A 25,540-nucleotide genomic window follows, 5' to 3' on the forward strand; every position below is an offset into this window, starting at 1 on the left:
TTGGAAACTATCTCATTATCTTCGTGTTTCTAAAGTAAACTTTCCTAAAGAGGAAATCTGATCATATTCAGGTTAGGCCTGCCCATGAGCAACTGGCTCATCGGAATTGTCTTTCCTTGAGTCACTTGGCAAGGTTTGCCCTAATCCACTGAGGCGCTGTGTGAGGATCTCCAGAGACTTGCACAAAAACCATCATTGCACAAAACGGTATGCACAATACTAGGTCTCTGAGGCTGACAGCTGTTCAAAACCATGATTAACCTGGTCCCACAGTATGATTTAAATCTAATGCTAATATCCCTAAATAATGAAATCTTTTCTTAGTCGCCATGCCAGATATAAAAGGGTTTACATTTTTGTTTTCTCAGTGCAATTTAAACATAAACTTTTAAAAATTGTTTTCAAAGAATATAAGCTCTCTTACTTTTTATTACATTGTATTAATATACTGTAATAATCCTATGGAAACAAATACTTTTCCAGTTGGGTTTAGTTACTCCTCAGATTATCCCATTTTTCACAGTAAATTCAAGTAATTTTACTTTCAGTAAACTCATCAGTTTGTTTGTTGGCTGGAAATAATAAAATCTGCCTTGATATATAAAAAAAATCAGATTTTATTATCTGAGTACTCGAAAAGTCTTCACCATCCTATAGGATGTATAATGTGCACTGCTAATTATAAAGCTGGAAATCTACAATAGTGATACTGCTTTTAATCTTCCCCAAACAAATTAAACTAAAAGAAATGACTTTTTTCAAAGTCTAAGCTTTAGGACCTATCATTTATTAGCTAACCATCAGTGGCTCAGGACAGAGATTGACAAACTTTCTATGAATAGGAATAGGTAGTAAATATTCTGGACTTTGAGAAATATATTTTTGCAGATGTCACTACTTTTGTCACTGTATCTGACCCCAAATAAACTATCAGAAATGTACATATGGAGGAGTGGGAATGTGTTTCTTAAAATTTTATTTAAGGATATTAGAATGAATTTTACATATTTTCTTAATGTCAGAAAATATGTCTTTTTTTTTTTAACATTTTCTTCAGCCTTTTGAGAAAACAAAGATCATTTGTGGCCTACTGCTTATCCAAAAAAAGGCTCCAGGCCCCTGTGGCCTAGGAAACTGAATGTACTTTTCAATATTTTTAGGAAAAGGAAGTGTATCTATCTGTGGTAATTCAATGTACCATTTGTGCTACTTTGATTAAAATAGTTTCTTTAACTATTTAGTTATTATAAGTTTAACTTTCTAATTGTCCATAATATTGTATTTTTGATATACATTTTAAGTTAATCAAATATGCATAATAGTGCTGAGTTCTATTTCCATACTTTATCACATAATGCTTCAATTTCGATAGTGGTGTCATTTTATCTTTATTTCAGGTTATTTGAGACGCTCCAGTCACTGTTTTGGTCAATATTTGGGCTCATCAATCTGTATGTGACCAATGTGAAAGCACAGCATGAATTCACTGAATTTGTTGGTGCCACCATGTTTGGGACATACAACGTCATCTCTCTGGTTGTCCTACTCAATATGTTAATAGCTATGATGAATAATTCTTACCAACTAATTGCTGTAAGTGTACTATTTTTACTTCAATTTTTCTCCCAGAATGCATTGTTGCCAGCTATATTCCATTTTGTTACGCTAGGAAATGAAATATACAGTGGGCAATTGATGATAAAGATTGAAATTATAAACAGTTAGTTTGAAATTTCTGAGCTGCAGCACACTGCGTGTGACTATGTGTGATGTGGATTTGTCATGTTACTTATGATTATAAAAGTACATATATTTTTCAAAGGAGTCATTCACTATAGGAAACAGTCTGTGCAGTACCCATCTGGCTTTGCAGTCTCTGCATATTTCATATGCCACCTTGACAAAAGCAAATTTATGTCAGTTTGGCAAGATACAACAGATAGACCAGAGAGAAACCCAGCATGGGAAAAAGCCACTAGATTTTCATTTTCGTAACTCTCTCTGTACATCTACATATTTAGATTTTACCTCCAATCTTAGAAGCTCGATATAGTAAGAGGAATTGTCATGTGCCATGAGGTTTTTAGCTCATGAATCAGTAAACACAAATAATATAGTTTCATGTTTTATGCTGGTTTTTGTCAATGACAGATGTTTTATGTCTTATAAGAAAAATCTGCCTCTATAAAAAGTTTAAATAAAATTTGTAGTGCTCCTTGACAGAACTGACATACTTTGCAGTATTTCTAGTTGATAGAAAAAGACTTGGCAACAGAATGTGTACCCAATAAGGATTTGCTAATTAATGAATAAATTAAGCTAAGTTACTTTCTTTTCAGAGTTTCAAATAGACACATGGTGTACTGTGCAGTCTCCTACACACTTCAAGTTTATTTCTACATCGTTTTTTCTAAGTTTAGTCTCCATATAACTATATTTGTTTCTGATGCTCTATTTCCCTCTAGTCAATACAGTTCCCAAGGGTGGATTCTATTTCCCAGAATAAGAACAACTATTAGAAAGCCTTTAATTACCAAGCTAAATACAAATAAGCTGCAAACAATTTGGTTCCTGTAAAACATCAACTGTCCCAATTTTATCAAGATGAGAACTTTATTCAAGAGTAGTAAGGCATATTTTGTGAAGTGTGTTTTTCCCAGTAACTTTATTGCAGAGATAAAAATCATCTTCAAATTCCACATTTTAATTAGCCCTCATGCTAAAACTAGTGTGACCCAAAAAAGCAAGCACTGAGAATCTGAGATAGGCGCACCTGAGAGCATCTTGTGGTGCAGCCTCCTTGGGGCATGGGCACATCAAGCACGTTACTCTCACCTGCTCCAGAATAAAATAATTTACTTATTTTTTGGTCCTGCTACTCCTAACACAGAGACATAGAGTAAGTGGTGAAGCATAGCGTAAGCATGAAGCATGGAGCAAGACGACAATTTCACAGTTGCAAGGCACGCCATATCTAAAGCCCTCTTCCTTCCCACTCATGCACTTTTTCCTTTGTCACATACTTTTTGTGCACTAACATATATCAGACATATCACATACAAACATTTAGTGACACAAAAAATAAGTGTGTGATCTCAAGAAAACGTTAATGTAACAAGGACAACATTTTAAAAATTATGATATAGAAGAGAACTTTGAGAATGTCCTGAAAGTGAAGAGAGAAATGAGGCATGGGATGGAAACAGGAAACAGCTGAAGATTGGCTGGAGTTGAGGTAGACTTCCAGAGAGAGATGAAACTTAAACTAAATTTTATATGTTGAGTAGAAGTGAAAAGGTGAGTAGGGGAAGAGGGATCCAGTCTTCCTCAGCTTAGCATCCTTTATCTCCGGATGTTCTAGCACTATGGACTACGTTACAGACCCTCACAGAATGCCACATCAGCAAAGAAGCACCGGCTTAGTGGTAGCAATAGAAGAACACAAGAATGTCAGAATAAACCTTAATTTGTGACTTCCTGGGAATCAATAAATTAAGCTATTCACAGGCGAACACTTTAAGTGACTGCCTTTTCATTCCCTGGAACTAATTTTACTGAATTCCACTCTCCATGGCCGCAGGAAACTGTGTACAACATCTAATTTTCTTCGCTAATGCAGCACAATCATGCATTCTGTAAGTTGGTTTAGAAATAAAAGGAGACAGGCGGGGGATATAGCTCAGTGGCATAAGCGCCTGCCTGGCAAGCCCAAGGTCCTGAGTTCGAGTGCTGGTAACAAAAAAAAAAAAGAAAGAAGCAAGAAAGAATGGGAGACAGAGGAAAGAAACAAATCATGAGAACAGGGGAGAAGAAAGAGAATAGAAACTATAGGCTCTTTAGTTCTACTGATCAATCTGTACAATAAACAATTTGCTCAGAAAAATGAAGACCATGTATACTCTAGGAAAGCAGATTCTTGTCAAGGCACAATCTATCCAGTGTGGAGTAAAACCCCAATGGGGCAGGCAGATTAGAAATGTGATATATATATATCAATTTTAGTCTATTGCATTATTCAATTCTTGTTTCTTTATTGATCCTCTGTCTATATGTTCTGTCCATTATTGTATATATATATATATATATACAAATTGTCAATGCACACAACAATTTAGGAATATTAGAATGGACCATAGTATAAGATTATTCTACTACACTAAAACCTAAATTCTCTTCTGTAATAATTTATTTGTTACAGTGAACTATTTTGAATTGTTAAACTGCATGTATGCCCAATATCTACCACCTTCTACTTCCCAGATTGTCTGACTTAATCAGATTTATGGCTAACTTAAGGAAAGACTGCCTTATATCTCATTCCCACAAATGCTTTGAAGTCTCCCCCAGGATGTTAATAAGGTGAAGTGAGTAACTAATGATGAGTGATATATTCTTGGGCTGGTGGGCAACCACTAGCTAGACCCCTATTTGATGACATCCACCAAGGTCATGCCAAGGCTCAATGCCATGGCAAGCTTCAGTGCTCCATTATTAGAAGAATTTCTGTGTGAGAAGATGGGCAAGAATTTTTCACATGCGGGGTAGAGATGTACCTTAGCAGTAGAACACTTGTCTAGTATGTGCAAAGCCCTAGGTTCAATCCCCACCACTGCAAAAAAAAATTATTCACATGGAAACATATACAGTAAGGCTTTCTCTGGCTGCATTGAAGGCTAAGGTGTGCCCACCTGCAAAGGTGGCAATCCCCTAAACAGGGAGAGAGGTCTCCAGAAATATGCAAAGCCCTGATTTTTGACCAGGACCTAATAAATTTGAGCTGATGTGAATCTACAATGCAAGAGGTGAGGACTCATTTTTGAATCATAATTAATTATCACTGTCACTTTAACATGAACTTATTTTAGATTTCTGTTACCCTGAAGAAAGGAGGATGAAAAGTGGCATAAGTGCTGCGAATCCTTGCAGAGTAAGCCATCCTCTGAAATGTTTAGATGGCTGTCTCGGAAAGCTAGTGGTGTTTTCATAAGGAATTTAATTAATGTCCCAAGAACCACTCCTAATCAGCTTCAGGCTCTGTGTGAGGTTTATTTCACCATATTAATTAAGAAACCTGTCAGTGGTTATCATCTATTCCTGTTCAGGACCATGCAGATATAGAATGGAAATTTGCTCGAACCAAGCTCTGGATGAGTTATTTTGAAGAAGGAGGTACTCTGCCCACTCCCTTCAATGTCATTCCCAGCCCCAAGTCTCTCTGGTACCTGATCAAGTGGATATGGACCCATCTGTGCAAGAAAAAGATGAGAAGAAAGCCAGAAAGTTTTGGAACAATAGGGGTAAGAGCACAGCACGTTAGTATTATTCTTTTTTTAAATTATGCATTTGAATGCAATTATATGCTTCATTGAATGTTGTCAGATCTTTTGAGTTTGCATTCTTGTTACTGCATACCATGAACATGAGTTGCACATCTACCAAGTGTAAGACACCAATTTCCTACAAATCAACACTGGGGAATGAACACCCTTTCTCTTAAAATCTGGATTTGGGCAACTGTTCACAATTAGTGTAGCAGGTTCTTTGCGGCATTGCTTCTCTATACCTGTTTCTCCATCTGGATTGTAAAACCGGGTGAGAGGAGGACATGTATTTTAGTTATTGAGGTACTGTAGAATAAACAGAAGATAGGTAAAGAGCAAACAAGGAAGTCAGAACTAAAATAATATTGTATACCTATTATTTGTTTTATTTTAAAGATAAAAGAATAAAAATATGTTAACAAACATAGACATAAAGAAAACAACACAAAAACAATAAAAGCAATAGAATTTTAGACAAGTGATAGTAAATTAGCAATGGCTGTTTATTGGTTACTCAGTTAAATAAATATAGGTATGTAAGATTGATCAAACAGTTAAACATTAACTGTCCCTTTCCATAAAGTAATAGAATTAGTAGTACAGTTATCTTAGCTATCTTGTGTGTACATATATGCATATTTTTCCCTTCTTTCTTTCTTTTCTCTTTTCCCTCATCTCAGTTGTTCTTTCCTTCTGAGCAGTTTCTTTCCCTTTCACAATATCTATGTACCATTTAGATTTTATTTACTCTTTCAGGTTCATACACTAGTGAGACAATATGGTGCTTACACATGCAGGTCTTCTTTATTTCACTTATGAGTATTGTCTCTAGTTGCATCCATTTGCCTATAAAAGGCTCGAATTTATTTTTCTTTATACCTGAGTAATATTCCAATATATAAAAATACCATACCTTTTTTATCCATTCTTCAGTTGATGGGCATTTGGGTTGCTTCCACAATTTAACTATTATATATTGTGCTGCTATAAACATGGGTACATATACATCGATGTGGTATGAGGATTTTGGTTCTACTGGGAAATATCCAAAAGGGAAACAACTGGGTTGAATGGGGCCTCTAATCCTAGTTTACTGAGGAATCTCCAGTAAATCCACAGTGGTTGTACCTGAAACTAGACCCACATCTATCACCATGCACCAAACTCAAGTCAAAATGGATCACAGATCTCAATATTAAAACAGAAACATTAAATCTACTGGAAGAGAAAGTAGGTAAAAATCTTGAAGACACAGAGGTAAGCAGAGAGTTCATGAACAAAAACCCATTTGCACGGGAAATACTTCAAAGAATCAGCAACTGGGATCTCATCTTACTGAAAAGTTTTTGCACATCTAAAGAAATCACCAGCAGAGTAAAAAGAACACTCACTAATTGGGAAAAAATTTTCACCAACTGTCCCTCAGACAAAGGACTTCTGTCTAGAACATATTAAGAATTAAAAAATCAGCCCCTTAAATTCAAAGACTCAGTATGAAAATAGGCATCTGAGATGAATACACATTTCTCAGATAAAGGAATACAAATGGAGAATAAATACATGAAAAAATGTTCAACATCATTACTCATTTGAGAAATGCAAATTAAAACAACACTGAGATTCCATCTCACCCCAGAAAGAATGGCTGTTATCAAGAAATCAAACAATAACAAATGCTGGAGAGGCTGTGGGGGGAAAAGAAACTCTTCTCCACTGTTGGTGGAAGTGTGGACAGATTCACTATTGCAGATTTAAAAGGACTACAACCTCCAGGAGCCAATTCAAGTTCCCCAACGCAATCCATAGCAGCATTCCCTTGCTTAGACTGACCCATCACATTCAGAATTCCTCAGGAATACTGAAAGTTCATGAATTGCCTTCATTTTAAAAAGTAAAGAAAAGAAACCTGATCCCAAGATAAAGGAACAGGTTGAAAGAATGCAAAGAATGCTTAAATTATCCATCTAAAAAGAAAGAAATAAACTGGACTCATACGGTTTATTTATTTGGGCCAGTCCTTTTCTAGGAGGTGGACAGTCTTTCCAGGTTTCTATTACCTCAAAAGAAGCATAAATGTTCCTCATTCTGGTAAATGATGTACCTCCCTTGAGACCTCACACTTCATTTCTTTGAGTGTGTAACTTTGAATCTCTGCTGAATAAAACCCTTCTTGTGTTTCTTACTGACTAATTCTGAAAATTCATTTTATCCGTGATGGGAATCAGTAAACCTGTCAACCTATTCTACGTGCAGAGTGAGTTAGGTTCCTTATCTCAGTTTCCAGGAACTCCTCAGACCCTGTCTAGTGAAAGCTACAGACTAGCTTGTTAAAAATGCTCAAAGAAATGACTAAATGAATATGATAACTTAACCATACTCTGCTAACTGTAAGCTTTGATTTATAATATGCTTAATACTCAAAACACTGCTTCTATTCAACATTATACTGTATACCAACATGCTGTGTTTGAAAATATTAAAGTTTCTCAGAACCATGCTCTTGTTATACTGGTATGTATTTCCTTTGAAAACATATTTGCATATTGGAAATCAGAGGTTCAAACAATTCCAACAGAAAATACACAAACTTGGGTGTTTGTTCCAGGTAAACCACTGATATGGGACAAGTCAGATTGCATTTCCCTCTCATTTTGTTTCCTATTTTTCAAAGTTTTCATATGTATTTTGGGGAAAGAATTACTAACATTCATTAGTCACTTTGACATTCTCAGAAAAATTGGGAGTATCTTAAAATGCCATTAGATTAGAATCACCTAGTAATATTGGCTATTATTTGTAATATTGGTTGTTAGTAATACTGGCTAATCAAAATTCAGAATATTAATTTGTCTTTAATATTTTTCACATAATTGATGACTACTAGTCATGCTCTAAGTAATCTTTCTCATTCTTTAGCTTTCTCACTCACTAGGCAGTATTAACTCCAAATAGGGCTTCTCCTATGGCAGTGATGTGATTTTACTACTGCCCCAGTAACAATTCCTATTTTATTTTATTTTAATTAATTTTATCGATACAATTTAGATACACATAATGATGACATGAATCATAGGAAATTTTTGTCTCTGTTGATATAGTGTTTCACATTTATGGATTTCTGTATGTTGAACCATCCCTACATTCCTTGGATGAATCTTTCTTGGTCCTATATTACCGACTCTTCCCATGATGCCAGTTATTTGTAACCCCTGTAGTGGGTTCTAAGTTCCTGCCCAGATTACGGTGCTCAATGGGAAAGAAAGAGAGAAAGAGAAAGAAAGAAAGAAAGAAAGAAAGAAAGAAAGAAAGAAAGAAAGAAAGAAAGAAAGAAAGAAAGAAAGAAAGAGAAAGAAACATTAAGTTCCCACATTACAATTGTGTTACTGCTTATTTGATTTTTCTTGTCCATTATTATTTGTTTTATATAGTTGGCTACCCCTGTATTTGGTGTATATATATTTATGATTGTTATCTCTTCTTCTTGGAGTTTTCCCTTGACAAGTATGTAGTGACTTTCTTTATCTCTTTTGATTGATTTTGGCCTGAAGTTCACACTATCTGCAAATAGAATAGATACCCCTACTTTTTTCTGGGTTTCAGTAACATGGTGTACTGCTCTGCATCCTTTGACTTTTAGTCTATAAATTTCTTTGTGAAATAAGTGTGTTTCTTGTATGCAACATATTTTTGATTCTTCTTTCTTGATCCATTCTGCCAGGCTGTTTCTTTTGACTGGTGAATTGAGACCATTTACATTGATTATTATAAATGATATGTATTGCCTTATCCTTGTCATATTATTTTTCTGCAGTTGACTTCCTGTTTTTTCCTCACAGTTTAATTGCTTGCACTGTCCAGTGGCTTCTTTCTATTAGTGTTCTTGGAATTGCGGTCTTTGTTATCTCTTTCTAGAATATCTTCAGAACCCTTTGTAGAGCCAGTTTGGTGGTCATGAATTTCTTCAGTTGTTCTTTGTCATGGCAGTATCTTATTTCTCCATTTTTATTTCTGAACATAGAAAAGTGAGTGAAATTATTTTACTGAAAATATCCAATTTGTCTTTTAAAAGAAATTAATTTCAACTTATTTTTAGAATGATGTAGAATAAAGCCTTATTTGGTTTAGTCAGCATTTACTGCATCTTCCAGTACCTGGGCTGTAAATTGGGAAGTGACAGGCAATATGAAGGCACAGTTTCTCTCCTTGAGGGCATCAATTTTAATATGAGAGATACAGAACTGAGAATATGTTCCCTTCGTTATGTTATATTACTAATTTAGCATTTTAATATGGTCTTTTGTAAGATGCTATAAGAATAATTCGAGAAATAATTCAAATTGTCTTTAAAGTAAATAAGGAAATGTTTCAGAGAATTCAGACTCTAATTTACTCCCTTCCAAATCAAAATACACTTTTTCTTTACTCTGTCTTGCTCTTCCTATAACCAAATTTTTAATAGAGCCCTGAAGATGTTGATGATCAATGTTATATTAATATGCCACCTCATCAAAGAAGTTTGTCCTTTATAATGTAACATTTTAGCAGCATTAGAAAGAATCTTAGGTCTTAGGATGTCATGAGCCTTTTGGTAATATAGCAGGCTTTCTTCTAATTTTTTAAGAGATCCATGTGTGCTGCCCACAAAAAAAGATTAGAGAAAGCTAAGAATTGACTCAAAAGTCCCTGCCTCCAAGCTCTCAATATGATCATTAGGACCATATTGTCATCACTACCTAGAGGCAAGTATGACTTGAAATTCAAGTGAGCTTTCTGTTAAAGGGTGATTCCCGTTTTTTAGAGGTAGACAGTGAATGATATAAGTTAAAGAGTTTTCTTTTCTATATACCATTCTTCTCAAGACACAAATTTCTTTTGATATATCTATTTTTTTCTTTCTTTCCTTTATTTTATTTATTTATTTACTTATTTATTTTTAGGCAGGTTCTTGCTGTGAAGTGTAGGCTTCCCTTGAACTCTCACTTGAACTCAGGGCAATCGTCCTGCCTCAGCTTCTTTAGTGCTGGGGTTACAGGCAGGAGCCACCATGCCTGGGTGCTGGTGTCTTTATTTCTGAATTTGAGTCTTTTAAACAATAGAGTAATTCAAAGTTAATTGTGACTGCAAACCATTGTTTTCTTCCTTTGCCACATACATTTTACTAACCTTTGACAGTGAGTGGGTATTTTAAGAATTTGGGAATCTATGCCAAACTAAATAAACATTCTGAGTCATATCTTCCTTCTCCATGCTCTTTCCCACCCTCAATACTCTCTGTTTTCCTACAGGCTTGAGACTTCAGTGAGCTTCATCCTAATCAAACTCAATACTGTCTAAATTCATTCTTTCTCTGGACTACATTTCCAGAATCAAAAGGAAATGCTATTTTGGTTTACATACTTTAGTTGAGTTTTATGTTTTTATTATTTATATGGAAATAAACATGTATTACCTGAAAAGAAGCTCTTGTATGCAAAGAAATAAGATGGGTGGAAAATAAATTAAGATGGCTTAAATACTAGGACAGTAGTTAAATAAGAAAATCATGTCAAAAATAATTCATTTTGCCATGAATTCATTTCCATTTGATTCATCTTTCTAATCTGTACATCAGTCAAGGAAATATATTTTCTTTTTCCTTTTTTTTTTTTTTCCGGTACCGGGAATCGAACTCACGATTTTGTGCTTGCCAGGCAGGCGCTGTGCCACTGAGCTAAATCCCCAGCCCCGGAAATATATATTCTTAATTAAAGAGTGACACAGAAGTATCCATGAAAGTCCCTTTGTAAAATCAAAACGTGCCTTAGCATCACATTCCAAAAGGAGTTTAAAGACCATTTAATTCCACCATTTCCTTTAAAAGATAACTTGTTCACTTTCTCAGGCTCCCTTAGGAAAACAGAAAAAACCTGCATCTGTTGTTTCCTGATCTGATGTTCTTTCTATTGCCTTTCCATTGATGGACATGCAACGGGATCTTACATATTGTGTATTGGTCAGTTCATTTTTTTCCATAGCTTTCCCAAACCAAGCAGCTGTGTTCAGCTGCCTTGTAAGTTTCTGTACTTAAAACCAAAGCCCTAGTTTAACAGGCTCGCTTGTATTCTGTTCCTGCCCGCAACTTGTTTATAATTATGTCATGTTCTTGAAGCATAACATTGAAGTTCAATTGAAGATTATTACATTATTTGAGGAATTCTTTCTCACTTTTCTACTTGTGGCTCACTTACTGATGCATGTCATCTAGCAGCTGCCTGAATGACAGAGGGCTGGTCACTGGCATTCACGAAGCCTGACATCAGAGCTCTTTAAGGTTGCTACCTTGGTCATTGCTGGGAGCCCATTACTGGTAACCTTATCTTGCTATTTACCGCTTCCTGGTAATAATGACGCAACTAACTCCAAAAACTCACTAACTCATTATTCTAAGCTTGGGCCTCCATTAATGGGTGATTGAGAGTTCCAGGGAAATTAATATTGACCAGCTAATATTTATTTGACTGCTTCCTACTAGAAAGTATAACTGAAGCAGAAATGCATTATTATTGAGTAAAACATTTACGACAGGAAGAAAATCGTGTTTTTTTTTTTCTTGCAACCTTATAATTTCTGCTTTAATGGCACTCAAATTTAGGAAGTGTACAGTTCAACTTATTGACACTACTTCTTCCTTTATATAAGGCAGATTTTAGGCAAGCTTCTAAATCCATGCATATTGTACAGGTTAGTATTTTCTGGCAGTCCTTGGTTCCTGAAAGTTGAACTTCATCAGATGTGTTTTAAACTGTTGTCAAAATAGTCATGAAGGATACATTATTTTTGCATAACAAGATAATATCTCAGGGTGGGCACTCAACACTATATGATAGCATAAATCCACTTGCCTAAACTTGCATGAGGCTGTGTAAAACACCACAAAGAGTTTTGGATCAGTGAATATTCTGCTGAAGGAATAACACTTACATTTACCTGAGCACTTTTCTGAAATAAATACCAACCAGTTGTTGAGAGAGCGCTTGTCTCTTGCACATCATGAAGATTCTGTTAAAGGGATCAGAGTTCCATTCCGAGAGTACCATACCGAGAGTATTGAGAGGATTCTATTCAAATAAGAAACATACGCTAACATTTTTCATATTACTTTTCATCATTATTTGGCTTCATGTCCTTTGTCATGCTAAAGCTTCAGTTCGCAAACCTTAGTGTGTATTTGAATCATGCAGAAGCTCCACTTTGAAACAAGCACTTCCAGCTTGAAACTTTAATTAGAAATTTTGATTGAAGAACACGTTGGGAGCTCTCACAGGTTTTTGAGCTAAAAATTGACCTTTGTGCTTGCTGCGTGCAAAGGTCCAGAACCATTTAATTAATGTAAAAGATGCTAATGCAATATCCCCTGAAGTGTTTAATTACTAGTAACATGAAACACTTTTCTAATGCTACAGAATGGGTTTCTAAATGGAGTGTTTAAATTAATAGGTTGATATGCTGAAACAAAAGAAGTGAAACTAAGTTTTTGGATAAAAAGTAAGAAAATTATTTCAAGCATCCTCAGGTTTAAGTTTGCATTTTCTACTGTTCTCTCAAGTACATTTGAAGGAGAACCGGAGACAGCATCTCAGAGTTACTAAGCCTCGCTCAGCTTTGGGATATAAATGAGATACTGCAGCCTAACCAGTTGCCACAGAAATACACTCAATTAAAATCAGTGAAGAGAATTAAACATTGTGAATGCATTAGCACCAGCTCTCATTCCCCAAAGGAAGAATGCTGGTAGTACATGCCTTTATTTTTAGTGGTAATTTGTCAAAATGCATAGTTCTTTAATATTTATGGCTCTCAATGGGCCTAAATGCAAACCTTATAGATAGAACAGTGTTCATCCATGTGTAACTCTGGATCCCTGAGTTACTGCTGTAAGATTTGCTGGCAGGGTCTTTTGATTTAGCTTTCTTTTCCACATGGGGATGTGTGTGAGAACTGCTTGATATTCTTACAAGAGTAAGGTCCTCCATACTTGGTTTGACAGTACAACATCCAGTCATTTACATTTATTTTTATGTGCTTAGCAAATATGTTTATAAGACAATATGTAGCTGCATGCTACAATGATAAAGAAAAAGTGTTCATGGTGAAAAATGTGTAGATCCACTAGCAAAGGAAACAAACTACAATATTTGCAAAGCAGAGCCCATTCTGAAGTGGACTTCTGCCTCTTACTTCAAAGAAGAACAGCAGGGTGCATCCTTAAGGGGATTCACTGAGTAAGGCAAAGACTAAAAGGCATAATTCATGGCTTGAAAATTAGCGAGAGACAAAAATCGGAATGGAAATGAGAGAAAAGGACACTGGAAATTGACTGCAGGGAACCAGTTATGTGTGGAGAGCCTGCCATTCCAAATAGTAGACCTCCAGAGAAACAGAGCTTAAAAGGCAGATAATGTCAGAGTTGATTCCCCAGAGCTCTCTCTTTCCTAGCTGCAAACCCCTCCACTTCTAAAGCAACCTGACACTTCTGTTGAAACCAGGAGTTTACCTGTAGCAGCAGAAGTTTCTCGCTAGTTGGACTCCTTTATCACTAGTTCTGTGATCCACATGCCATTGTCTTGTTCTAACAGATCAGGAGGAACCTGTGAGCTGTGGTTTGTGTTAATGTGACATTCAGGTGTGCCCACTCCACTTTTCTTGAAAACCATCCTGTCAAGAAACATTCAGCGGGCTAATCTGGCATTGTGCCAGCTTAAAGTACACTTCTTCCAAAATATTTTTCTTATATATACATTGCTAAAGAAACTGCATTGTTTTCATTTGTAGTAATTCAAGTCCTTTGACCTTATAAGTCAGTTAAGTGGGGGTAAGCAGTTTCAGCTGTTTTATTCATCTCTGCATTATGGAAGACCACTGCAAGACTGCTGCTATGTAAACTTGTAGTCACTTAATAAATATATCTTAAATTGAATCTAAGAACAACAACCCATGACAAACAAAGAAAAATCTACAGAGGTCTTAGAAAACATCCAGTGTCATCCAAAGATGTTCATGAAACTTTTAAGCATCTCCCCAAATTGACTGTCTATTGAATTTGTTTTGCATCCATCCGTGAATACTCAAATCATACCCTCACCTTATCATTCAAATGCAAATTTCCTGTTTCTGTGCCTCTCTACTGCTTCTAAAAACGTCCAGCTATTTAGCTGAAGAAAATATTCTCCACAAGCATGAAATATCATGATAATCACAGGGAGAGGAAAAATATGCGCTAGTTATATTCTTTTACTTCCTCATAGGTAATTCTGATATGTACCACATTATGCACAGCTTTGTGATTCAAGAATAGTTTTGAAATGTGTATGTCATACTATTAACTGGAAAGTGAAAAAATGTAAAGAGAATGGAAACTCACATTGGTTAGTGATAAATACCTTAAAGATCTTATTTAATTTTCAAAATTACCCAGTGAGTTTATTTTCATCTTGCATTTTCAAAGATAACCTCTGTTCTCTGGCTCATTCAGCTTCAAAACAGATGTAACACCTGAGTTTCCATGTTCTTAATAACATGACATGCTACTTCTCAGGAAGCACACAAGTAGAAACAGCTAGGCATCATGATAATAGTGACTGCAACAAGAAGAGGGAGCGGTGAAGTGCATACTTTGGTGCACATCATTTGGTGACTGTACTGCATTTGTTTTGGTTTTGATATTCAGGAGACGCTTAACTTCATTCATTTCTATTTTCTGAGTTGTAGAAGTTCAAGTCGGTTGACCTAAACTCACAAGACTAGAAATACTTTTGCATCATTACCGTGTACATGTAGAACATAATCAGTTGGGAAAAAAAAAATTAAACACATTAGTGTAGCCTTAAGTCTGGGCTATGGAAATTAATTTCTGAAAGTTATCAAGCTAAACTTTTTTAAATGTTTTTCTCTCAGGCAAAATAATAATTTTGAAAATTTTCCTCAAGAAAAATCAACCTGAAATTGTTATTTAAGCTGTAGACTTTGATCTTTTTATATTTAAATTTTAAAATTTCACCTTTGATATGAGTACGGTTCTATGGAAGGAAGGGTGGTTTGTGTTCATTGCAACAATAAACTGTGACATGATAGTTTAATTATTTTCTAATGGTTCTCTGATTCATCATCCTATTTTTGCTCAAATGCTAAGCAAACTTAAAGATCAATAATGACTTTAAATTTCTTTGTTGAGAAATTCTTATTAAATCTTATAAAGGATTCTAAAACAGCTGTGAAACATTATAGGACTACAAAATAATAAAAACTGAACTGACTAAACTCTTTTTATATTAAGTGGAGTTTCTGTCTACTTTTATCATCAAAATCAGATCTCTATTGTGATATTTTTAAATAGAGTGTTAAAGAAATTCATGTGCACCTCAGTTCAGTATTTTTGTTCACTTTAAGTAAATTCACGGAGATCTGGAAGGCTCATGTGTCTTCATAGAAGAGCTTTTTGTCTTGGATTTCAGCTCTGCTGGGCCTCAACAGGAGTGAGACACCTCCATCTGGTGGCCCAGGCATAAAATTTCCATGCTAAATTCCTTGCAAGATATTCTAAATTTGCATTAGGTTTTGAAGTTCCTAGTTTAAAAGAATGGCTCGATCATATTGAAAATGAATTTCTCATATGAAAGTATCATGTTTAAAATAATTAGTGGGGCTGGGGATTTAGCTCAGTGGCAAAGCGCCTGCCTGGCAAGCGAAAGGTCGTGAGTTCGGTTCCCGGTACCGGAGAAAAACCAAAAAAAAAAAATAATAATAATAATTAGTGCCCTTCAAGGAGCTAAATGCTGCCTCATCTGTATCTACTCAAAAAACACCAAGTCCTTCTTATGGCCAGTGGAAATAGCACTTTTTCCCCTATGTCTCTGAAGAGAAAAAAGGAGTTTTTTTCAGGTTGCTTAATTTTTTAAAACTCTAATTTCACACTGATGCAGAGTCAACTCTTTTCAAAATTCTATTTTATCAGCCTATATTAAGTATTTAGTAAGGAACAAGATCAAAAGCCTTATTTAACCAAAATACACTGTCTCTGTTACTTTCTCTTCATTTACCAAGTTCAATTTTTATTATGGAATTTTTAAAAATTAGATAGCTTTTGCCACGGTTTTTCCTTAAAAATCAATACTGCAGTTTATTCAAAATTCATAAAACTAGATTATGATAGATATTTCAAATGTCTTTAGAATATTTGTGAAAGCTACAAATATAAAATTTTAGTGTTTTTTGTTTTTAACTCAATTTATATTGAACAGTTTTCAGTCAATAAATATCTTATCTCTGTATATTGTTTTCTACAAAGTTGTTCTCTGCTAGCACACCTCTGCCCTCAAAACAACTTCTTCTCTTCAAAATGATGATTGGGACTCACATTTATTCTTTAAGAAGGATAAGCAAATTAACGTTATATTTGAACAAAGTCCTTTATTCATTTTATTAAATTTAAGCATTTAATTAAAACAGGAATCTCCTCTAAATTGACATATGACAAAAATTATTGTCAGGATTTCATTTTCTTAAAAGGTTTCTGATTGTGTGTTACATGTGATTCATTTCTTCCTTTTGTTGTATAGTATTCATAAAGATGTTTTATTTTTATTTGATATTTTTCCATCATTTTATATATATATATATATATATATACATCTCAGCCTCGTGTCAAGTGATCAACTAATTCTGTATTCCTTTGTATTCTGTATCAGTACTACATTTCCATCACAATTAACTTTTTTTTTATTCTTTATTGGATTTTTGAGGAGGGAAAGTTGGGGTATTCACATGAAGCTCATTGTGACTGTTGCCTATTATGAAATAAAATTTCCACTTTGGGGAACAAAAGAGAAAAAAATATACTTTTGACCTTCAAAAAACAGTGTATCATTTTTCAGAATAGTTACACATCAATATAATCAAGAAAGAAATATCACTTTCCTTTTCAGAGGCGAGCTGCTGATAATTTGAGAAGACATCATCAATATCAAGTAAGTAATCCTGGTTTTCTATCTTAGAATTATCATTAAAATAAAACAAGTCCCCCTTCTGAATTGACTCATTAGAGAAATCCTATGTATGACCTGAATATCAATGCTGTTATTCTAAAATGCCTCAGGAAGTTATGAGGAACCTGGTGAAGCGCTATGTAGCAGCCATGATTAGAGACGCTAAGACTGAAGAAGGCCTGACAGAAGAGAATTTCAAGGTAACCATTTTTGTCTTCATCACAATCAGAAGCAGAGTCTGCAAAATAAGGAACCAGACACAGCACATTTAGAATCAGTGCTCAGAACTCAGCCATGTGTTCTAGCAGGCATGTGTCTCTTCTGCTTTTTAAATTAAAGTCTTATGAATTTTTTTTAAGTAAGCAATGAAATTTCTTCTCAAATTGTTTTGAAACATATTTAACCCAAAATAACAAAGAGACTTAACTTGTAGACTGAGAAAATCCTTTTTTCCTCCTGGCATTCTGACACTGATCCCAGCAACGCTCTGTTGAGTAAGTTTTTGCATTTGATATTTCATCCTGATTTCTATATCTGAAACATTTAATAACCAACAAACTAGCAGCAAAAGCATTTTGGGTTCTCAGAACACTTCAGTAACATATAATTTAAGGTGTGAGTTTAACTGTAACTTACACATTTCATCTTTCTACTTGAGTTTCTTATTTTTTAAATTCAGACACAAGAAATAAACAGAACATAGGAAATATTATATGCTGAAAATATATAAATTAACTTTGTTATTCTATATGAGTGTTTAGAAATTTTGGAATAATGTCTTAGGGTCAATAAGATACAAGCCAGAATGAACACATGTTGAGAAATGTAGGATTACTTTACAGAGAAAGCCTCAAGTTTGGCAAAGAGAAAAAAAAAAATAAGCAACCAGTTACATAAAAAATAGATAAACTGCAAGACTGAAATCACAGATTATTAGTTAACTAAGACTGGGCCCAGCATGGTGGCACACACGTGTATTCCAAGCACTTGGGTAGCTGAGGCAGGAGGATCACTGCAAGTTCGAGGCCAGCCTGGGCTATAAAATGAGCTCAAGGCCAGCCTGAGCTGCATAGCAAAACCCTCTCTCAAAAAGACACACAAAATTAATTATCCAAGATTCAAAATATTTTCTGCAACCACAAAAATCCAATTATCTAGTTAAAGGAGTCATACTACTTTAAGAGACAAGTGGGAAGGAAGGATACCACCGAGAAAATCCCCTTCAAGTTAAGGCTGAAAATTCAGTTGTCAGAAGAGATAAGAGAAATGGATGAATCTAAGTTTAATGGGAAGCAGTTTGTAAGGCAGAGAGGCTGATGTAGATGTTGGAGTCAGGTCCTCATACAGTTCCTGATGATTCTTGGAAGGGTAGGATCCACTTTGTTCTATTTTGGGGATCCTTTCATACCTAAAAGTGTGCATTATTAAAAAATTGCTTTCTTGACCACAGATGAATATTTGCAAGCAGTGATGGTAACTTTAGTTCCAGAGAAAAGCCATAGACTCAGCCATTCAGTGTTTGAAAGTGTCCTTCCTCCTTTCTTACATCATCCTTAGAAAGCATTTTTGTGACTACAAAACTCCAAGAAGGAGATTAATAAACATCAAAATGGCACCCAGTTCCCGAGAAGGAACTGGGAATTCTAAGTAAAACTAAAGTGGTATACAATGTCGGTTCTTAAAAAGGAGTGGAAGCATTTCAGACCTATATCTGAAATTAGAAAGTGATGTTTCTCAATGTTTATTGAAGTCTCAACCTAACTTATCGTTTTAAATTTCCTTTAGGAACTAAAGCAAGACATTTCTAGTTTCCGCTTTGAAGTTCTGGGATTACTTAGAGGAAGCAAACTTTCCACCACACAATCTGCAAATGCCACCAAGGAGTCCTCGAATTCAGCAGACTCAGATGAAAAGAGTGACAATGAAGGTAATAGCAAGGACAAGAAAAAGCATTTCAGCCTTTTTGATTTAACCACTCTGATCCATCCGAGGTCAGCAGCCATTGCCTCCGAGAGACATAACATAAGCAATGGCTCCGCCCTGGTGGTGCAGGAGCCACCGAGGGAGAAGCAGAGAAAAGTGAATTTTGTAGCCGATATCAAAAGCTTCGGGTTGTTTCATAGACGATCAAAACAAAACGCTGCTGAGCAAAACGCAAACCAAATCTTCTCTGTTTCAGAAGAAGTTGCTCGTCAACAGGCTGCAGGACCACTTGAGAGAAATATTCAGCTGGAGTCCCGAGGATTAGCTACACGGGGTGACCTGAGCATTCCCGGTCTCTGTGAACAGTGTGTTTTAGTAGACCATAAAGAAAGGAATACGGACACACTGGGTTTGCAGGTAGGCAAGAGAGTGTGTTCGTTCAAGTCAGAGAAGGTGGTGGTGGAGGACACGGTACCTATCATACCAAAGGAGAAACACGAGAAGGACGAGGACTCCAGCATAGACTATGACTTAAGCCTCACAGACACAGTCGCCCACGAAGATTACGTGACGACACGATTGTGATACTGGAAGGAGGAAGCGTTCATCATACCTATACATATTTTCCATGATGCTCTGGGTGGGGGACAATGTTTAAAATTAAATTAGCAAACGCTACCTTACACTTTACAGCATTTATCAACTGTGGCATATTAACCTGTAACATGTTTAAGGCAAAGGCAATGAAGAACCCTTCAGTTTTGTAGCCTGCTTTTGCTTCCACAATTTGTTTTACAATTGTTTTTGTTAATAAATAAAGGCACCTTGTATTCTTGTACTGTTCCCGATAACCCACAGAGAGTTTTTAGCTATCTTTTTCAATTAAAATAAATGCGATTTATTTGATGTTGTAGTTGACTCCTCTAATAGATATTTTTATATACAAAGAAAATAATGTGGCTAAAATTTTAGAGCTTTTCATAATTTAGTGGGCTCTCTAGAGATAATTATTTTCTGAGGACTCTCATCCCAGCTCTGCAGTTTGGCTTTGAAGCTCACTACTACCAAATTATTTCTTAAGAACATGTAAATCACACAGTTAAAGCAAGCAAGCAGGCCTTCTCATGGAGTCATGATAAGCCCTGTTTTAAAATGAAAACAAGATGTACTTTGTACAGACACATTATCCTGGGGCATCATTTCAGTAACTAAAAGAAATGTTTGTCTTAATACATTTGATGACTGACGTTTTGTCCTAATAAAACATATCTCCAGTTTGAAAAAAACAAATTAAGTACAGTTGCAACTGTTGTCAGTATAAATATGAGCTTTTATGAATAACTGGGTTTTAAAAATGGAAAAATAATTTCTATCATAGAAAATAAAAACAATAAATTAGAATACTTTAAGGCACTGAAACAAAGTAACATCACTACATATCCATAATGTCTAGATAAATATAATTCATTCTAATATTCTAAACATAGGCAAAGTTGAATTCTCATATTTTCAGTCATACAATATTGTTGAGAACTCAAAAGTATATAAACCTCATAGCTTCTGCTTTTCCCTTCAGTAAGTGGTATATACTTTTTAAAAATTAAAATCACTTGACAGTCATTAATAGTATCAAAAGGTATAAATATGGTATAGATTCTTCCCTGCAGGGAAAATTTTAATTCTTTGTTTCTTCTATTATTTGCAAGGTAGTTTAGCTTCATTTATAGAACTATTAAAAGGAAACTATTCATACTTTATGTAAAGGTAGTATTTACAGTTTTTTAAAATTAAGTTGTATAACCTATTATTTAAGCCATTATCAAACATTTTCTAATTACTAACACTGTTTTAAAACCAAGAGAAAAATGCTGAGTTCATTTTACTTCAAAAATTACCTCTATGGGCTAGAAAAATTGCATAGTTATATATATATTTTTTCTTATATTTTACTGATGAGGAAGCTGAGACAAACACCAATTGATGAAGGAAACACAAAAAGGGAACTGTGGGATATGTTCTCAGGTCTTACCTTCCTACCTTTAAACTGCCTCTCAGAACATAAACACACACACACACACACACACACACACACACACATACATACACACACACTGGAGAGATTATTATTGTCAATCCTGAAACGTTATACTTTAAGGGAGAGTTTGGTAAGCTCCATAAATGTATGTCCCTTCTTATAAGACAGGAAGTATATGCAAAACTAAAGATAATATAACCTGTTTATTTGATTCCTTGGATCCAATTACATCACAGGAGTTAGAAGATATGAAAGAATTCAGGAAGGGATTTCAACTATTGACACAAAATGGTAGATATCAGTTTTCAGAGAAGCTAGAGACACTTAGCTCTTGTTGAATCTTAAGTCTGCTTTCATCTTGGAGATTTGGAGATGGGCAAAATAGATTTGCAAAAAGACAAGCTTACTGAATGTATGTATTGTTCAAGTACACCTTTATCTCAAAGATATTAGAGTAAACCCAGGGGCTACTGACATGCTCACTTTTTTCAGAGTTCAACATTTAAAAGAAGGAGACTTACAGGTTTATTCTTTTTGCTTGTTTGGTTTCTTTTGTTGTTGTTTTTTTCCAGTACTGGGAATCGAACTAAGGACCTCGCACTTACCAGGCAGACGCTGTGCCACTGAGCTAAATCCCCAGCCCTTATAGGTTTATTCTTAATGCTTCAGTTTTTTGCTGATTTATTTTTCTCTATGTTTGTGTGTGTGTGTGTGTGTGTGTTTTCAAAGACCCTAAATGACTATTACACATATTTCACTGAAATTTGCCTTCAAATTTCCTCTGTCCATCAAACAATAGCAATAGTAAAAGCAACAGAAAACTTTTCTACAGTAGTTTATATGAGGATTTGGGCACTGACATTTTACATGTGAACAAGATGAAAACTGAGGTATTTGTGGGTAGCAGGTATCACCCTGCTTTTCAGTTTCTCAGAAATTATAATTCTCACAACCCTCAGATGTCACTGACAGATGCTTTTATGAGTACAAACAAAATATTGGGTTGTTCCATCCTAGAATTAAAAATTATTCTATATGTGCAGTGAAATTATGCAGTGTTAATGAGGATAAAACTAAGGATAGAATAAGAAAGCCTAAAACAACAGTGAGATTACAAGCAAAGGGATGTATTTTGGGGGGCCTTAAATAATGAGGTTTCTTTTTATTTGTATGCATATTTCTAACCTAGAAATTTGAAAATTGAGGTGAATTTAATAGACTTGAGGTTAAATTCACAGGTATGTTTTAGAAACCACATTTATCATAAAGTATACCATAAAAATGTATCTTACCATTTGAGACAAATGTTTTCCACAGAATTTCTGTGTAAAATATTCTATATCAACTTCAGTAAGGAAACTACCTATATATTGAAAAAAACATATAATGATCAATGATTTTGTAAATGATGAACTATTTTTCAAAGTGATAATCATCCTCAAATTATATGTTTCATAAAAATGAATATTTGTGTCTGAAAATTTCTTAAATTAGGTATTTTATTTACTGGCTGGCAATGAAAGTAATACAGAAAACATTCTCACTTTCTTACCTTGACATTGATAGAAATTAGACATATTTCAGTGGTCACACGCAACGACTGAAACCCTAAAATTTCATGGGAAACTTGTGGAGAATAATGAGAATTTTGGTCCAAAGTGAAGGACAGTACACGTATCATGCTATTCTCAAAGAAGCAAAGTAAATGTGAAGGGAATGTAGGAAATAATGACTTAACGAAGTGTACTCTTCAGATGTAATAATTCGTCATAACTATCGAGTGAGTGATTATCTTGGCCCATGACCCTACTGAAGAATAGGCTCCCAATACAAAAATCTGGCCATTCCTAGCCATCAAGCTTTGCGATTGCAGCAGAATCTTCTGCAGTGTCAACAGTCGCCTACCAAAATGATAGTGGGATTACTGTTGCTCAGGATTCTTAAAAAATGCTCACGATTCTTAAAAATTAACCTAGCAAAAATCAGCCATAAGTCTCTGTCAATATGTGTATAAGTATTCAGATTTCAAAAGGCCAAATGTCTGAATTTATTTCACCAGTCTGAAAGTTTTGTTATTTTTATTTAAATTCAGACCTACCAGTAAAAGAATTTCAAAATGTGGTATCTCTGATAACACCCTTCAAATCGACTCTGAAAACATTACCCTCATTATTTTACAATGCATTTAATTGCATCTTGTTACTCTAGTACTGTCACATGTATTATTTTATGTAAATATATGTGTGGTGTTAAATTTAAATTTTCCATGAGTAACTGGGGAAACTAAGGCTTGGGAGATTTATGTCAGGAGTCTAAATTCATCCATCTGCTCAGGATGAACTGGAGCTTAGACAAACGAAAACCAAAAACAGATAAAAGAACTCAAGTATACATCTAGATATTTAGATGAGATATCAGGTCATAAATGCTTTGATTAACCAATTTTTATTTTGAAGAAAATTTATCTTTTTACCCTCTCCAGAAGTAGATATTTATAGTTGTTCAAACTATACACAATCAAAATCTTACCATTTCTTTTCCTACATGGTTGTGTTACAGATATATTTTAAAGCTGACTTGTAATAGTTTCCTAAGAATGTACGACTTAGTTTCGTATTAAATGACTTTGTGATAATTCTGTAAACACGTGGAGATGGTAAAATGTATTAAAGGATGTTAAAGCTTAACCACTGAGAAATGACGGCGCTAGACAGTAAGAGGCTGAGCCTAGACTGAGACCAAGAGACCAGCCCTGGACAGCTGCACCACCCCTGGACTGACAGATATTGCAGTCATCTCTGCAGGTGGAATTCAATAGCACAAAGTCTTCCGTTTCCTCTACAGCTGACTGCAAGGTATCGTGTATCCATGCGTGACTATTAAAAGCTTGCAATGGAGCTAATCCAAATTAATGTGCTATAAGTGTAACATACACATCAGTTTTAGAAACTTACTACAAAAATTACATAAACCATCTGATTGGTACTTTCTATTGAACACAGGATTTACAATATTCTGGGTGAAGTAAGTTATGATACATTAAATAAATTAGCTCTATTTCCTTTCATGTTTTCAAGATGGCTACTAGAAAATTAAAATACATATGCGGGTTTCCTTTGTAACTTGCAGTACTTTTCTTTTTTGTTTTGTTTTGTTCTTTTGTTTTGTTCTTTTTTCCGGTACCGGGAATGGAGCTAAGACCTTGAGCTTGCCAGGCAGGCGCTGTGCCGCTGAGCTAAATCCCCAGCCCCTTGCAGTACTTTTCCATTGGATGGTTCTTCTCTGGGACATTTGTATTTTTTCATGCCACTCACACTTTTGAATTATGTAGGAAAAATTTATACATTTTAATTACCAAAAAGACTGATGTAACATCACTAAAATTTGCACTGTCCCCTTGATTCTATATCTCCCAAAAGAATCGCTGCTCTTTTTCCACATTTAACCTTTATCTTGGCAAATGTACCAATGTATAAACATATAAGGATATATACAGGTTAGATTTTTGTTGCTGCTTTTATTTCATTTGGATCATACTGTACTTGTAGTATAGTATGCATCAGTAACTATTTTTATTCTAACAGTGTATCATGCAAATTTTTTCTAAAGTACCGTAATATAGTGAAGTCATTTGAATCCATTCAACAAAATTCCTTTAGTAGTTAGGTATTCTACCTGCTTAGATATAATCACTTCCTGTTTTTACCACTGCGGAGGAGCTTCTTAGTGGTGAACATGCGTGTTTCCCAGTGAAGAGACAGACACTAGGGTGCTTCTGAAAAGCAGCTGTGCTCACTTCGTTCTGATTATAGTGCTGCAGAGGCCTCGGTTCTCCCGTGTTTAAGCGCCCATTCCATAGCATGAACACGGGGTGACAAGGGGCCCCAGCTCCTCTCTCCATATCATCCTCTCACACCGCATGCTTCAGCCATGGGGAACTTCTGTTAGCTGTTCAAGACTTAGTTTCCTTTATCCCCTAAGACCTGCAAAGCTCTTCCTCCATCCTTGAGTAAGAACTGCACTAAAATTTTATTACTGGAAATATTTTTTGATCATGGATTTTTTTTTTCTTGCACTAGGAATTGAACTCATGACCTCACACTTACCAGGCAGGCACTGTGCCACTGAGCTAAATCCCCAGCTTAATTATGGATTTTAATTAATTCCAATTGACTTATTCTCCTGGTTTCCTTTAATTTTAATTGTTTTTACCACTTTTTAAAGAATATCTCAGCTTAGGG

At 35.1% G+C, this 25,540-nt stretch overlaps 1 protein-coding gene across 3 annotated transcripts in view; it reads left to right on the forward strand.

Moving 5' to 3' along the window:
* Trpc4 (transient receptor potential cation channel, subfamily C, member 4) overlaps window positions 1-20,147 on the forward strand; it is a 195,940-nt gene extending 175,793 nt beyond the window's left edge. The window contains exons 7-12 of one of the 3 annotated variants that reach the window (XM_005387650.2): window positions 1,398-1,593; window positions 5,103-5,297; window positions 17,282-17,323; window positions 17,452-17,541; window positions 19,127-19,268; window positions 19,521-20,147. In XM_005387650.2, coding sequence (XP_005387707.1) covers window positions 1,398-1,593; window positions 5,103-5,297; window positions 17,282-17,323; window positions 17,452-17,541; window positions 19,127-19,268; window positions 19,521-19,849 — 994 coding nt within the window. In that variant the 3' untranslated portion in view covers window positions 19,850-20,147. Of the gene's footprint in view, window positions 1-1,397; window positions 1,594-5,102; window positions 5,298-17,281; window positions 17,324-17,451; window positions 17,542-19,126 lie in introns of all 3 variants that reach the window. The other 2 variants (XM_005387651.2, XM_013515720.1) reach the window with 2 other exon arrangements.
* Window positions 20,148-25,540: the final 5,393 nt, after the last annotated feature.

Source organism: Chinchilla lanigera, unplaced genomic scaffold, assembly GCF_000276665.1.
Source record: "Chinchilla lanigera isolate Chin_1 unplaced genomic scaffold, ChiLan1.0 scaffold00030, whole genome shotgun sequence".
Taxonomy (NCBI): Eukaryota; Metazoa; Chordata; class Mammalia; order Rodentia; family Chinchillidae; genus Chinchilla; species Chinchilla lanigera.